Source organism: Lissotriton helveticus, chromosome 1_1 (genome assembly GCF_964261635.1).
Source record: "Lissotriton helveticus chromosome 1_1, aLisHel1.1, whole genome shotgun sequence".
NCBI classification, from domain to species: Eukaryota; Metazoa; Chordata; class Amphibia; order Caudata; family Salamandridae; genus Lissotriton; species Lissotriton helveticus.
The window spans coordinates 1,430,611,259-1,430,627,623 of NC_136057.1; the positions used below are offsets into that span (position 1 = coordinate 1,430,611,259).

Below are 16,365 nucleotides of genomic sequence, written 5' to 3' on the forward strand. Positions count from 1 at the left end.
GTGGGCTCGATGTAATGGACCCCAAAGATATAGGACAGTTTGTATCAAAGTTTGTTTTGGGGTTGAGACCTGATATTTGTTTGATGATTCAGCAACATTTAATTTGCTGGCAGAACAGACCACTGGATGAGATTTTGAGGTATGCAAGATACTGTAGTGATGAGATAGATTCTAAGACAAAGAAATTGAAGGAGAAGCTTATGGTAGTGCAGATGCAGTCAGCTGGAAAAGGCGGACAGCAGAAACAGGGAACAGGGACAATGGGACGGAAACCGAGTAATCAGAGCAAGGACAGTGAAGATAACTCGAGACCTAGAATAGACCTTGCCACATTGAAGAAGACGACAAAGTGCCATCAATGTCACCAGGTGGGACATTGGAGACGCGAGTGTCCCTATAACCCTGAGAATGGAGAATTAGAAGTTCTAGAGGAGGAAGTTCAGGAAGTTCCAGATCAAAGGGTGACCGTGACAAGGGGTAAGGTGGTCAAAGGGGGGACTTCGGCTCCGCGAGCTCAGTTTCCACAGCCACCAAAGATTGCGACAGGGGGAAAGATCTATAAGCAAATGCCTCTTTTCATTGAGGAAGAAAAATGTTATTTCATTGATCCATTGACAGGACAACGAGTGAGCAGAGAAGAGGACTGTACCCTTGGGGCAGTTCTAGAGGTGGATCAAAGAGGACCGTTTGTTGAGGCAGAAGTAGCAGGGTGTCCTACGACGTTTTTGGTGGATACTGGAGCTACTCGATCAACTTTGAGATCGGCAGTGGTTCCAGATCTACCAATGTCAGGGGAAACAATTCAGGTGGTAGGAGTCGCAAATAAGAGAATGACTAGCCCTTTGACAGAACCAGTGTCAGTGAAAATAGGAAACTACACCAATGAACATCAGTTTGTAGTATGTGATTCCAGTCCTGTATGTCTGTTAGGAAGGGACTTATTGTGCAAGCTGAATTGCACCATATACTGCACACCTCAGGGTGTGGAGGTACAGACTACAGACGATGATGCTACCTTTAAGATTGCCAATTCGAGAACCTGTTTAGAAGTGTATCCTACCCTGACTGTGGAGGATCTTCCTTGGGACTTACGAGATGCAGTGTCCGCAGAGGTATGGGATTTTACTGGAGAAGAGATAGGATTGATCAAAGGGGTAGAACCAGTGAAGATTATGGTAAAACCCAATGCTGAATATCCAAGAACGCCTCAATACAAATTGTCTCAGGAGACGATTGCAGGAATAAAACCTGTGATTGATTCCATGATTCAACAGGGAATACTGAAAGAAATTGTGGGCAGTCCATGTAACTCCCCGATTATGGGTTTGCAGAAACCTAGTGGGAAATTCAGAATAGTACAGGATCTTCGAAAGATTAACAACATTGTTGTTTCATGTTGTCCAGTGGTACCGAATCCATCAGTGCTATTGTTTCAGATACCATTCCAAGCTGAATGGTTTACAGTGATAGACCTTTGTCAAGCCTTCTTTTCAATTCCATTAGATGAAGAAAACCAGTATCTTTTCGCTTTTAAAATGGAAGATCGCGTTTAAACATGGTGTCGAATCCCACAAGGGTTCACAGATAGCCCTTCAATCTTCAACCAGTTATTGAAGAAAAACCTTGAAAGTCTAGTACTGCCACAGAACTCGGTTTTGGTCCAGTACATAGACGACCTACTTGTTGCGTCAGGAACAGAGGAAGCTTGTAAGGAAGACACCATTGCTTTGCTGAACCATTTAGCTGAAAATGGACACAAGGTATCCCCGAACAAATTGCAGTACTGTCTGACACAAGTACAGTATTTGGGTCACCGGATAGAGAAGGGAAAACGCAAGGTGTCTCCAGACAGGATAGAGGCCATCATGAAAATGAATGCGCCCACGACACAGAGAGAAGTTAGGATGTTCTTGGGAATGGTTGGTTATTGCCGACAGTGGATAGCTAACTTTTCACTGAAAGCAAAACCATTACAAAAGCTGACGCACAAGGAGGTGAGTGATCCGGTACCATGGGACAACGATTGTTTAATGGCGTTCCTACAGCTGAGAGAGGATTTGTGTCGTGCTCCGGCTTTGGGGATGCCAGACTATGAGAAACCATTCTCATTGTACTGTTGTGAAAGAGAGGGTTGTGCGTTATCAGTGTTGGTCCAGATTCATGGGAATGCCCGTAGACCAGTTGCATATTTTTCGGCTACATTAGACCCGGTAGCCGCAGCGTTGCCCGGATGTCTCAAATCCGTTGCTGCAACAGGTGTCAGCATTGAGAGGTGTGAGAACATTGTTATGGGACATCAGTTAGTGGTGTATGTACCGCATTCTGTAGAACTGTTAATGACCAGGACCAAGACACAGCACTTGACCAATAGTAGGCTCACGCGCTATGAGCAAGTTATTCTTGCTGCAGAGAACGTGACCCTTAAGAGGTGCTCTGTCTTGAATCCTGCTACACTGATGCCACTTCCTAATGACATAGAAGGCGAAGATTGTGAAGATCACGACTGCCTTGATGTGACTGAACTATGCACGAAGCCCAGACCAGATATTGTGGATGAGCCATTGATCGACCCTGATGAAATTTACTTTGTTGATGGCTCATGTTTAAGAGACGATACTGGTCAGTTGAGAGCAGCTTATGCTGTTTGTACCATTACAGGAGTTGTGGAAGCCGCTTGCCTGGAAGGAGTACACTCCGCTCAGGTAGCAGAAATCATTGCATTGACACGTGCCTGTATAGCAGGTAGCAAAAAGAGAGTCACCATTTATACCGACAGCCAATATGGTTTCGGTGTAGTTCATGATTTCGGGCAGTTGTGGTCTCAGAGGGGTTACATGACTTCCTCTGGTTTGCCAATTAGAAACGGGGAATTTGTACGACTGCTGTTAGAAGCATTGCAGGGTCCAGCTGAAATAGCTGTAGTCAAGTGCGTAGCCCACACTAAAAATACAGATTTTGTGTCACAGGGAAATAGATACGCAGACGAAGTTGCCCGCTATTGTGCGGAGCAAGGGTACTCTTTCACAAAGGTGGAAGTAGGTGGAGCTCAGGAAAAGACAGAACTAAACATGATGTTAGAGACCGTTGATACTTGGGAAGATTTGAAACAAATGCAAGAGAATGCACCTGAGACAGAGAAAAGGTCCTGGGAAACAGCAGGTTGTGTGAGAAGTGAAATGGACTTTTGGGTTTCAGCAGATGGAAGAGCAGTGTTACCTGAGGAATTAGTGAGCCCGATGGCAAGACAGATACATGGTCCAACACACTTAGGAAGGGATGCCATGCTGAGGGTATTCAGACAGACTTGGTATTGTCCAAAATTTAGGATTGCAGCAGAAGCAGTCTGTAGGAGATGTGTTACATGTCAGCAACTGAACGTAGGGAAAAGGACACCAGTTACCATGAGTCACATTGGGAGGTCTGGGGGGCCTTTCAACAGGATGCAATTAGATTTCATTGAGATGCCAAGAGTCAACCGCCTCAGGTATGTTTTGGTGGTTGTATGCATATTTTCCAGATGGGTCGAAGCATACCCTACACGTAGGTGCGATACACTCACAGTAGCAAAGCTGTTACTTAGGGAGTTGATCCCGCGCTACGGGGTGCCAGGTTCTCTGGAATCTGATCGAGGAACACATTTTAACAGTGAAATTGTGAAGATGCTCTGCTCTGCACTGAATATTGATCAGAAGTTACACTGTAGTTATCGACCAGAGGCTTCAGGTATCGTGGAGCAGATAAACGGGACGTTGAAGTGCCGAATTGCCAAAGTGTGCTCATCAACTTCCTTAAGTTGGCCTGATGCTTTGCCTTTAGTGCTAATGAGCATGCGTAGTACACCTGACAGGAGGACAGGTCTCTCTCCTCATGAGGTGTTGATGGGGAGGGCAATGAGACTCCCAACTGTCCCAACAAACGCTTTGCTGAATATTACAGATGACCTGATCCTGGATTACTGCAAAGGACTGTCTGACGCCATTCATTCTGTGTCCTTCCAGGTACAGGCTGCTGAGGTCCCATCTTCAAGAGATTTGTGCCACGACCTGTGCCCAGGGGATTGGGTCGTGGTGAAGAAGCACGTCCGGAAGAACTGCCTAGACGTGCGTTGGAGGGGACCTTTCCAGGTTATCCTAACAACGAATACTGCCGTGAAGTGCGGAGGATTGTCAAATTGGATACACGCTTCCCACACCCGAAGAGTTCCAGCACCCCTGGAAGAAACAGCTCCTCTCGAAGATGAGAATCCAGCTGAAGACAGAGAACCATTAGAGGGGATCAGTCAAGCTGTGGGGGTGGCTGAAGAAGTTGGGAGCGTTACAGACCCAGAAGAAGAAGGACAGGACGCAGTGAAACTGAAGCTGCCTCAGAAGGAGAAAGTTGCTGTGAATGCGACTCAGAAACAGATCAAGTCCAGAGTGATCAAGAACCGAGTGGGAGGGCAAGCAATAGGAGAACAAGACGTGGAGCAGCTACTTGGCCCGAAAGAAGAAGGAGGCCAAGCTTGAAGCCAGCTCGAGAGGAGACTCTTGCTCCTATATCCGAAGACTCAGGTCTGGACGAAGGTACACAGGGCCAAGAACAGGAAGGTCCAAGGAGATCAAGGAGGGTGCGAGTGCCTTGCAGAAGATACTCTACTCCTGAGTGGACCTACCTCGCTACAGATGTCCGAAGCACGCAGAACCGGGAGGGTGAGGGAAGTGACCCTGATCAGAATTGACCCCATCATCACGGTGGACATAAAGTTGCTGATACCAGGAGTGGAGGTCGAAGGGTTGCTGACACTCAACATCGTCTACCCTCCTCTCTTGAGCGGAATAAGAGACTTGGTTCTAAACACAGTAGAATTTCCACCTTGCAGTTCAAGAACTCCAATACTTGAGGAACTACTTCTTCGCTTGGAGATATTAGAATGCGTAATGAGAGTTGCTGGAACACGCATAATTCCGGATTGCTAAAAAGACTTTGCTAAAAGATTTTGATAAAGACTTTGCTTAAAGGCTGTGTAAAAAGAAACGTTGCTAAAGAATCTTGAAGAGACTTTTGGAAAAACTTTGACGCTGTGTGTTGCTGTAAAAAAAAAAAAAAAAAACTGATTTGCAGAGGAAATTGTCAGCTTCCAGGTGTGGCTTGTAAAGAGACATTGTGCAAAGAAAAGAGACATTGCAGAGAAGGAAAAGACTTTGTGCTGAGAACGAAACCCAGAGCTACACTGTTTTGAGATCATGGAGACTGGCAACCCGAACCGCAGGACAAAATGCATTGTAGGCACACTTTTAGTGGGAGTGATTTTTCTTATAGTTTTAGTAGTTACTATATCATATGTAGTGGGACAGGAAAACGAAGCAAAAGCAAGAAAAGAAGCTAAAAGAGTATCTACACAAAGGCCTACTACTGTTGGACAAAAAGGGGAAAACACAGAGAAAGAGAAGGCTTTGTTAGATGCTGAGATAAAAAGATTACATGCAGATGAATCCCAGGGAAATTTTAAATCAAATGCTTATGCTAAATTGCTGTATGAATATATTGACGTCATGGAGGCGAAGAACTGCTACGTCTGTATGCAGTTGCCAGCCTCTGTAGACGAGGGCATCAGGTATCACCATCTTCTACTGACTTATGGAATCACATGTAGTTTGTTGCTGAGCATATTTTATGAACGTGAGGGGTTCGAGTATTATTTCTCGAACTTTGACTCGGTATTGCCAGAGGTGCCAAATTATAAACACCTCAATAGGTGGGATTATTACAAGAGTGAAGACAGGTTACAGAAATTCTTCCTTCCTTGGAGGACATTAGATACTTCACATGCCCGAAGAAATAATTTGACTTGTAAAGTGTCCGAAATTGAGAAAAAGTTTATAGGGCAGGTGGATGATCGATATAGAAGACAAAAGGTCCTAAAGGCTTCAGGACAATGGAAAACAGATTGGACCCAGGAAGAAAGGGAACACCAAAGAAAGGGTAGCAATGGTCCAATAGCTTTAGACCGAGAGAAAAAGGGGAAGCTGTGTATACACAGAAGTCAAACATATTATGAGAATGTGTTTGTGGGAGAAGTCAGTTGTGAACATGCTTTCCAATTGGAGTATTACTCCAAGGACTTTTTGAAGGAGATGCAGGTAATCCCAAATGTATATTTTGTATGTGGAAGAAATGCATATGTGAAGCTACCAGATAATTGGTACGGATCAACCTATTTAGCAATTGTCTTTCCCAAAATATACCATGCTGAGGATTTAGAAACTAAAAAGGGAGGAACACACACGAGAGGGAGAAGAGACCTAAGCGCTGAGGAGGTAGTTGGAGATGTATTCGGTGCTGCATTCCCTCTCTTGGGATTGGTACTGAATGACATCAAGATCAGAAGATTGGCAACAGTTGTAGATAGGTTATCTGCCAGTACTGCTAGGTCCTTAATGCTGGTGGAAGGAGAGATGCAATCGATAAGGGCAATGGTTCTTCAGAATCGACTTGCTCTAGACGTTCTGTTAGCCAAAGAGGGTGGAGTCTGTAAGGCTTTGAAGGTCCAGGAATGTTGCACTTACATTCCAGACAATTCAAAACCTCTAGAAAAGTACATACGAAACATTACTGAAATACACCATGAGACAGAAGATTTGACCAAGATAAATGTGTGGGAGAAAGTAGGTCAAGGAATGGGTAAAGTTGGAGGTTGGTTTGCCAACTTGGGAAAGAGTATCATTTGGTACATTCTGAAGCCCATCATCATAATAGTGATTTGTGTAATCACTTTGTGGGGATTGGTACCGCTGTACAAATGGTATAGAGCAAACAGGTTGCAGAGATCTATGAGAGAACAGGAGAGAAGATTGACTGCGATGCAGGATACCCAGTGCAGGAGTCTGAAGGCTCTAGAGACAATGAAACGAGGGGGTATTGCAACAACTTCAGTCTCAAAGATTCATATTTTGGGATGGTGTTTTGATGATGATGACTTCTGAAAGTCATCAAAGGGGGGACTGAGAGAGCGCAAATTGAGAAAAAATGTAGAAGTGCACCATATTTACAAGCACGTTGCATTGTCTTAGTAAAGTACATATAAGAGTGTAGAACTTATAGAGTGCAAATATATAAGAGTGCCTAATTTGAATAATAAGACATATATCTGTGTGAAAAGCTAATATAGAATTGTGTAGTGATGTTAGAATAATGTTGAAGTCTCATGTTATGTGGCAGTATGAAGAAGAAATGTAATTCGGCAAACCATGGAAATGTGTAGGCCACATGGCAATTCACAGAGAATGAATAGTGCTGCTACACCGTCACGTGATATGGACTTTAATATTGGTATAATCTGATGTATTACTAAACATAGAACTGAAATATATGTTTTATAGAAGTGTTTTACTAATTGCTGTGTGTTATAAGTTAGAATACAGTTTAAACCAAGAAAAAGAGTTTGCAGAGTGCATAGGCCCGTTTCATGTAATCCTAATAGGCCTGAAAAGACAAAGTCATTCCTTTTGATCCGCATGAGCTCGTTAGAGAGAAGTCGTGCTAGGCACTAACTGTGATTCTTGGTACATGGTTTACGGCTTGAAGATATGATGGAGGTCGGAATTTGGGGCCCATAGCAGAAGTGTCTGTTTGCAGGTGCGAGGAGTTCTAATCAGTATGGTGAGGAATAGGCTCTTGTTCAGAGGAGCCATGCACAGGCCTGTAGGAGTCTTCAGGAATTTTAGGAGGTACCGTCTTGCCGGAGAGAAGCCTGGAAAGCAAGGTCAACTCTAACGAAGGGTCCAGAGGAGGACCAGTGTGGAATTTGCCGCCAGAATCGACACCACGTGAGGGGCGTCCCGAGGGGCGTTTCTATTGGAAATGTGATTTTGTATTAGGGATAGCACCCCGGGGTGGAGTCAGAACAGAGGGTTTGAGGAGCCTAAGAGAGCGGATGGATAGGCAGATAGGTAGGCTGCAAGAATTCAACTTGACACAGAGACTAAGGGAAGTGTGTGATCTTCTTTAGAAGTCACCACTGCTGACACCTTTTTAGGTTAAGATCTGTTAAGTAGGGATGTCACTTAGTCTAGTGTAGGGACAGTCTAACCTGAACTTTTCCTTTCTGTAAATGACTCTCAAGTTGCAGATCATAGCTACTCTTGCAACTCTGTTAACTTTTGAATTGGCTTTAATAATTTTCTTTTGTAGACTAAGAGCATTTAGAGAGTTTTTGTTTATATTGGTACCCGTATATCTTTTGAATCTTATGCTGAGAATTTTGTATCTCCAGCTGTTTTTGGCTTTACAATAAACTTTTAAAACTTATTCATAGTAAGTGGTTCTTTAGAGTGGTTTAAGTTCTTAATTGATTAATCTAGTAGTGGGTTGCCTTTTACTCAATGACAGGTACCAACGATCCAGTCGACCTGAGTTGGGATCTGGTAAGATAGCAACAGACCAGAAATCCCGCGTTAACACATATCAGATCAAGCTGAAAGTGAATGGTGTCAGAATAATGCAGATTTTAACATATGCTCTAATTATGGACCAGCCCAATTCGGATGTGATGCACACCAGCTATGGGAATGCTTTAATAGCTGCTGTTTGTGGCCATGGCTGTACAATAAGAATGCTGCTGTGGTATCAGCATTACTTGTCAGTTCGACATGATCTGCTGAGTGTAATTCAATGGTACATCTTCTGCTTAAGTCCATTAATGTTTTGAATTTAATTAAAGTCTGCTTCCACCATTAGGTATTTATTAGCAGATTGGATTAACATCAGTAACAGTTTTATTTTTTGCAAACGTGTAACAGGTTGGTAATTCCTCTTTTATTTCAGGGGAAAGACTGCTAAAACGTTCCAGTGGACAGACAAAAATAACTGTCTACCCATTCTGATTCAGCATAATAATACCCAGAGGACCTAGCAGCCCTTTAATGGTCCATCTTAGATGAACTAGTCAAAGAAGCAATTTGACATTGATGAAGGTGAAGGAAAATGCTTACATTCACTTGAGCCCCACAGATTTCTCTGCTTTCTGCAAGGGCGATGAGTACAAAGGCAGTGAGAGATGCTTCCGGTTCATTTCCACTGGTACCACCCTGTATGAGAAAAGGAAGGACACAATAAGTAGTTGTTATTCTTATTAAAAGTCAGAGATAAAAGATATTTCTATAATTGCTAAGCACTCTAAAACGGTGCCAAAAAGTGCACAAACATTTTGCACCCAAATATCATCTATTTGTAATTCAAACAGCAAAGCTGGACCAAAGAAGTCCACATTAACGTTGCAGAAATGTAATTTGTGGCCTAGATGTATGTATGCCTCTTTAAACTCAGAACAAATTTGGAAATTGCAGGCTAGTTGGCCATTGTGGTCTTTGTGTGACTCAATGTACATTTAGGCTGTGTCTGCATAATGTGTTAAACGTCTGCTTACGTCTTTGAGGCACAATTCTCACTCATGTCACTGAGACTGCGTGTATTTTCTGCCTGTTCTGTAATCCTCTATCACTCTCAATTGAACTCAGATTAGTGTGGGTAGTATAAGAATTAAACCTAAAAATACGTAACGAGTAATCCTTCATGAGAAGGTTAAATTAGCACATACCACCATCTCTCCATGAATTACAGCCTGGTCCTCCTTGAAAACACCATCTGGCTTCTGCTTGTTCAAGACGAGCCACTTCACCGATCCGCAGATCACGTCCTTCTGAATGCTGATGAGTTTGTCGGCCATGGCGAAAATCTTGACCACATAGGCAGTCAACCTACAAATATGGATAAAAAGATAAGAGACAAAAAATTGGTGGCAGGTGACCTGAGAGTTGACGGTATTCAAAGATATTCCTCAGCACACTTTTTGTGTATTTTTGTATTTTTATTGATAATCCAAAAGTACACAAAAAGGCACATACCTTACAGAAAAAGTAGAAAAAACAGAACCAGCAGAACAAAATATCATAACAAACAATATCCTCATAAACATTGATCCATTATGTCAATGAGGTTAAAACAAAGGGCTGAAAAATATATACACAGGGGACCCAAACTTTAACAGGAACATTAAAAAAAAAGACAGGAGAGCATAACATAACCTAAACAGCTCAATTTATGCTTCCATATAGGCCACAACTGAACCCCAAATCTGACGACCTAATTTCATTTTCCGTCTACCTTTCAAAGCATACAGGCTATATTCAATATTAAACATTGACAAAAATCTTGCCCTCCATGCCTAAAAAGAGGGTGCATCCTTTTGCAGCCACATTGAGGCAATACATAATCTAGTCACAGCTGTGGCAAGAAAGATCAAATATCGAAATTTACAGAGTGATTTATCCGCTGTCGATCCCATCTCAACCCCAAGCAATACCTGAGTGGCGGACAATCGTACAGACCCGCCAAGAATCTCTGCTAAGAATTTCTCCATATGTCCAAACAGGGTACTTAAGTGCCCAAACGTATAGAAGACATGCACCACATCAGCTGCATCAGCCCCACAACCAAAACACTTTCCCTGACTTAGATATTTTAGCTGGGGTATAATATAAATTAAAAACAGTCTTATAATGCTGGGCATAAAGATTTGCTGACATAAACAATCTCCCCGCCAAGTCGATAGATGTTTTCACCTGTATACCCAGACACCCCAGTCGTTTATCCCATTTGCGATTTTGAAGGGGAAGAAGATTAGGGCTACAAATATGGGAGCCTATGGAAGGAAAGGCGAGCCCCGGCTGTTTATTTACTACTCTCTTTGCCTTACTTGATTGATTGTCTTTATTTTACTTATACTGTAACAGTCACTTGTTGATTTGTTAGATTTTCTGTTTTGTGTTCTTTTTGTGCGCTATATATGCAGTTAAGATTCTGCTTATAACATGTGCTTCAGTTTATATGTTTGTTTCTATACATATTGATCTTGTTTTTCACGACTAATGTGCCCTGTAAAAAAAAGGGGGGGAAATCTCTAATAAGGAATATGCTACTAACCAGTATGCATCTGTTCTTGGCATAGAGGGCTGCAGAGTGGTACATTTATGAATAGATCGCCATCTGGTGTTGGGCTCGGATGATTGCACTTTGTTTTTCTTCTGGAGAAGTCTTTGTCGTCATAGGTGACTCCTCCTCTCGGTGTTAGTGCGCATGGGCATCGGCTCCATCCTTAGATTGTTTTGCCATAGTAGGGTTAGATGGAGTAGTGTAGTATAGTACATAAAGATATGCCCATGTAAATGTATCTAAATAAGATAATGTTGGGACAGACACAGGTTTCCGGGGAGGCAGGGAGGGCATGTACCACTCTGCAGCCCTCTATGCCAAGAACAGATGCATACTGGTAAGTAGCATATTCCGTTCGAGGCATATGGGCTGCAGATGGTACATTTATGAATAGATTGTACAGCAGTTACCTCCCTAGCGGTGGTCACCAGTGTCTGTCGCAACTGTCTGAAATAGAGTTTTTAATACAGCTTGGCCCACTCTGGCTTGTTGTGCAGCCTGTACATCAACACAGTAGTGCTTTGTGAATGTATGTGGTGTAGACCAAGTTGCTGCTCTACATATGTCATCTAGGGGAATGTTCCCTAAGAATGCCATAGATGCTCCTAGTTTTCTTGTGGAATGAGCTCTAGGAGGAACAGTTAATGTTCTCTTTGCTTTAATGTAACATATTTGTATACATCTTACAATCCATCTTGCGATGCCTGCTTTAGAGATAGGATTGCCCTTATGTGTTGGGGAAAATGCTACAAATAGTTGTTTAGTTTTCCTGAAGTCTTGTGTTCTTTCTATGTAGTACAAAATGGCTCTTTTAACATCTAGTGTATGTAGAGCCCTTTCTGCCACCGTCTGTGGCTTTGGAAAGAAGACTGGTAATTCCACTGGCTGATTGATGTGGAATGCTGAAATTACTTTAGGCAAGAACTTTGGGTTTGTTCTAAGAACCACTTTATTCTGGTGTAACTGTAGGAATGGTTCTTGTATTGTTAATGCCTGTAATTCGCTTACTCTTCTGAGTGAGGTAATAGCTATAAGGAATGCCACCTTCCATGTAAGGAATTGTATTTCGCACCTATGCATAGGTTCGAAGGGTGGCCCCATTAGTCTGGTGAGTACTACGTTGAGGTTCCAGACTGGGGAAGGTGGTAATCTTGGTGGAATGACTCTTTTAAGACCTTCCATGAATGCTTTTATCGCTGGTACTCTGAACAGTGATGTGCGCTGCCTGTTTTGCAGGTATGCTGCTATAGCTGCTAGATGTACTCTGATAGATGTGTACGCTAGATTACATTGCTGTAAGTGTAATAAGTAGCAAATAATCTCCCTTGTTGATACGTCTAGAGGGTTGATATTGTTATTAGTACAGTGTATAGCAAACCTCTTCCACTTAGCTGCATAGCATGCTCTGGTGGTTGGACGTCTCGCTTGTTTAATTATTTCCATGCAATTTGGGGGGAGATCTAAGTACCCAAATTCTAGGATTTCAGGAGCCAGATCGCTAAGTTCAACTGAGTTGGATCTGGGTGCATTATTTCTCCATGGTTCTGTGTAAGGTGCATGGGTAGAATTCGTAGCTTTTGATGTGGCACTTGTGAGAGTTGCAAGAGCGTGGTGAACCACGGCTGTCTTGCCCACGTGGGTGCTACTAGTATCATGGTCATTGAATGTTGTTGCAGTTTCCTGACCACTAATGGGATTAGTGGGAGAGGGGGAAAAGCGTATGCAAATTTGTTGGACCAATTTATCCATAACGCATTGCCCTGCGACAGGTGATGTGGGTACCTGGACGCGAAGCTTTGGCATTCTGCGTTCTGATGAGTGGCAAATAGGTCTATCTCTGGTTGTCCCCATCTTTGGAAGAATGGCTGCAGTATTTGTTGGTGCAGTTCCCATTCGTGTATTTGTTCCGACTGTCTGCTTAAGATGTCTGCTATCTGGTTTTGAACTCCTGGTAGGTGTTCGGCTAACAGATAGATGTTTTGAGGAATGGCCCATCTCCAAATTTCCTGCGCTAGTCTGGATAATTGGAGAGAGTGCGTCCCCCCCTGTTTTTGAATATAATACATTGCTGTCATGTTGTCTGTTCTGATCAGGACTGCTTTGTGGATAACATGTATCTGAAAGGCTTTCAATGCTAGAAACACTGCCAGTAGTTCTAGGTAGTTGATGTGTAGTGTTCTTTCCTGCACACTCCACCTTCCTTGTACTGTGTACTTGTCCATATGTGCTCCCCATCCGGTGAGCGATGCTTCTGCTGTTATTGTCACCTGTGGAATTGGCTCTAGGAACGACCGCCCCTTGGTAATGTTTGTTCTGTTCCACCACTTCAGAGAGCGGTGTGTGCGGTCGTCTACCAACACCAGATCCGTAATCTGCCCTTGAGCCTGATTCCACTGTGTCGCTAAGCATTCTTGTAGCGGACGCATTTGTAGTTTTGCATATGGTATTAGCAGTATGCAGGATGACATCATGCCTAATAGCTGCATGAACACTCTTGCTGTTAGTGAGTGTTGTGGCTGAAATCTCTGAATGATTGTAAGCATTGCTTGGACCCTGACTGGGTTGGGGTACACTTTGGCTTTTTCTGTGTCTATCGTAGCCCCCAGATATTGTTGAACCTTGTTTGGTTGTAGGTGTGACTTTGTGTAGTTCACCGTGAACCCTAGCTGGTGTAGTAGCTGAATTGTCTTTTGTGTGTGTTGCAGACACTCCTCTTGCGACCTGGCTTTTATTAGCCAGTCGTCCAAGTATGGGAAGACATGAATTTGTTGTCTTCTTAGGTGAGCTGCTACCACTGCCAGGCATTTTGTGAACACCCTTGGTGCCGTCGTGACACCAAATGGAAAGACTTTGAACTGATAATGTTGTCCTTCTACCACAAACCTGAGGTATTTCCTGTGGGCTTTGTGAATAGGGATATGAAAGTAAGCATCTTTTAGATCCAGTGTAGAAAGAAAGTCCCCTTTCTTCAGTAAAGGAAGTACTTGTTGGAGCGTGACCATGTGGAAATGTTCCGAATTTATGTATGCGTTGAGAGGTCTTAGGTCCAGTATTGGCCTTAGAGACCCGTCCTTTTTGGGGATTAGGAAGTATAGGGAGTATACTCCTGTTCCCTGTTGGTGCTGTGGAACCTTCTCTATGGCATGCTTTTCTAGCAGTGATATTACTTCCTGTTTTAATAGTGTCAGGTGATCTTGTTTCATTGGACGCTGTTTGGGGGGGATGTTTGGTGGGGTAGCTGTGAGTTCTAGGCAATAACCATGTTGGATAATTTGTCTTACCCACTTGTCTGATGTGATGTTTTCCCAGACAGGTAGGAACTGTGATAGGCGTCCCCCTACCGGTGTTATATGGTCTGGGGGAAGCTCTATGAAGTCACTGTTTTGGGGTTGGAGAGTTGCGGTTGTTGTTGTTTCCGCGACCTCTACCCTTGTTGTTGTTACCCCTGTATCCACCTCTAGAATTACCTCTGGGTGATGTAGGTGTAAAAGAGGTTTGCTGTTGGTTTGTGCCTGTACTTTTGGATCCTCCTCTATAGGTGGATCTACGAAAGGAACCTCTTTGTGTCGGCTGTTGCAATGCTCCCATTGATTTAGCCGTTTCTGTATCCTTTTTCATCTTTTCTAGGGCCTCATCTGTCCCTGTGCCGAAAAGTGTTTTCCCATCAAAAGGTTGGTTCAGTAACGATGTTTGTACCTCTTGTTTGAACCCTGATACTCTGAGCCATGCATGTCTCCTTAACATGATGCTTGTATTTGTCGACCTTGCCGCAGTTTCTGCCGCGTCTAGGGCGCACTTTATTGAAGTGTTAGTAATTAACTTCCCTTCTTGTATAAGTTGATCTGCTTTCTTTTGATGTTCTTTAGGGAGATGTTTGATGAGTGTTTCTAACTCATCATAATGCGCTCTGTCATACCTTGCAAGTAGTGCTTGCGTATTAGCTATGCGCCAACTGTTTGCCGCTTGAGATGCTACTCTCTTGCCAGAGGCATCTATTAGTTTGGACTCTTTGTCAGGAGGTGGAGCTTCTCCTGTAGATAAAGAGTTCGCTCTCTTGCGAGCGTTTGTGACCACTAGTGAGTCTAGAGGAATTTGTCCCTTAATGTATATTGGGTCTTTTGGAGCTGCCCTATATTTTTTATCAATTCTTGGGTTCAATACCCTAGCCCTCACTGGGTCTTTGAATATCTCTGATGTATGACTGAGAAGGCCCTTTAGCATTGGTAGTGTTCCTGATGTTCTTTGTGCAGTAGGTAGTGTTTCTAATAAGAAGTCCTGTACTAGAGGTTCTGTATGTAGGTCTACCTTATGAAATGTTGCTGCTCTAGTAATGAGTTGTGCAAACCCAGTATTGTCATCAGGAGGTGAAGGTTTTGAGGGATATGACTCAAGGTCGGTATCATTACCTGATCCCACATTATACTCCTCCCATGGGTCTGCCTCCTCTGGGATTGTGTCCTCATCATCCCCAGGGTGTCCCCCCTCCCCTGTGTCACTCTCTCCATCTGTTGTAGGTGTAGATGGACGTGTGGGAGGGATATCTGGCCTATTGTGAGGAAGAGGTGAAGATGGTGTGTGAGGTTTGGGAGAAGGGGGAGGAGTTGTATTCGTCCCCATTGTTCTCTTCTTTGGATGAGCCTTGTCATCCAAATGTTCATGTTTCCTCTTTTTAGGTAGTTCTGTGGCTACCTTGCCAGTCTTTGGGTCAATAAACAAAGTCTTTTGTTTAGGATCCGTTCCGTGTTCCTGTGTCGGTACCGCAGTTTTCGGTTCCGAAAGGTGTTTTTTCTTTGAACTGTCCATTTGTATTTTCGGTGCCGAAGTTTTGTTCGGATCCGACTTCTTCGGTATCGAAGATGTCCCCGGTGTCGGGGGTGTTTTCGGCGCCGAAGCGTGCTTCGGTGTCGACATGGACTGCTTCGACTTCGAGCTTTCCTTGACCTGGTGCCTCGGTGTCGATGTGGTCGGTTTATCGGAACCGGAACCACTATGATGTGGGACCGAGTGTTTCGGTTTCTGTTTCGTTGCCGGGCTCGAAGGCGGGGCGTTGGAAACTTTTTTCGGTTGTCTGACCGGGCTCGATGGCGGGGTCGACACCGTGCGGGGTCTGTTTTTCGGTAAAGGGACGTCGTCACTCACGGTTTGTTGGACGTCGATTTCCTCGACGTCGGACTCGTCCGCTTCTGACCCCGCCTCGTCGGCCTCTTCTTCCTCCTCTTCTGGGTGCTGGTCCTCGAACAGCTCTGGGATTGCTTGTGACTGCATTCTCGATACCTCGTGTCTTCGGGCTCGACGGTTTCTAATCGTCGATTTTGACGAGAACGCTGCACAGGCCTCACAGTCCCTGGATTCGTGTTCAGGGGACAAGCAGAGGTTGCACACCTCGTGTAGGTCCTT

General features: G+C 43.8%; 1 protein-coding gene across 1 annotated transcript in view; it reads right to left on the reverse strand.

The window, feature by feature from the left end:
- The window catches only part of C3 (complement C3), a 329,940-nt gene that overhangs the window by 86,950 nt on the left and 226,625 nt on the right, over positions 1-16,365 (reverse strand). Inside the window, exons 26-27 of the mRNA XM_078685332.1 lie at positions 9,575-9,734; positions 8,970-9,065 (exon numbers count right to left, since the gene is read on the reverse strand). Coding sequence (XP_078541458.1) covers positions 8,970-9,065; positions 9,575-9,734 — 256 coding nt within the window. The remainder of the gene's footprint in view (positions 1-8,969; positions 9,066-9,574; positions 9,735-16,365) is intronic.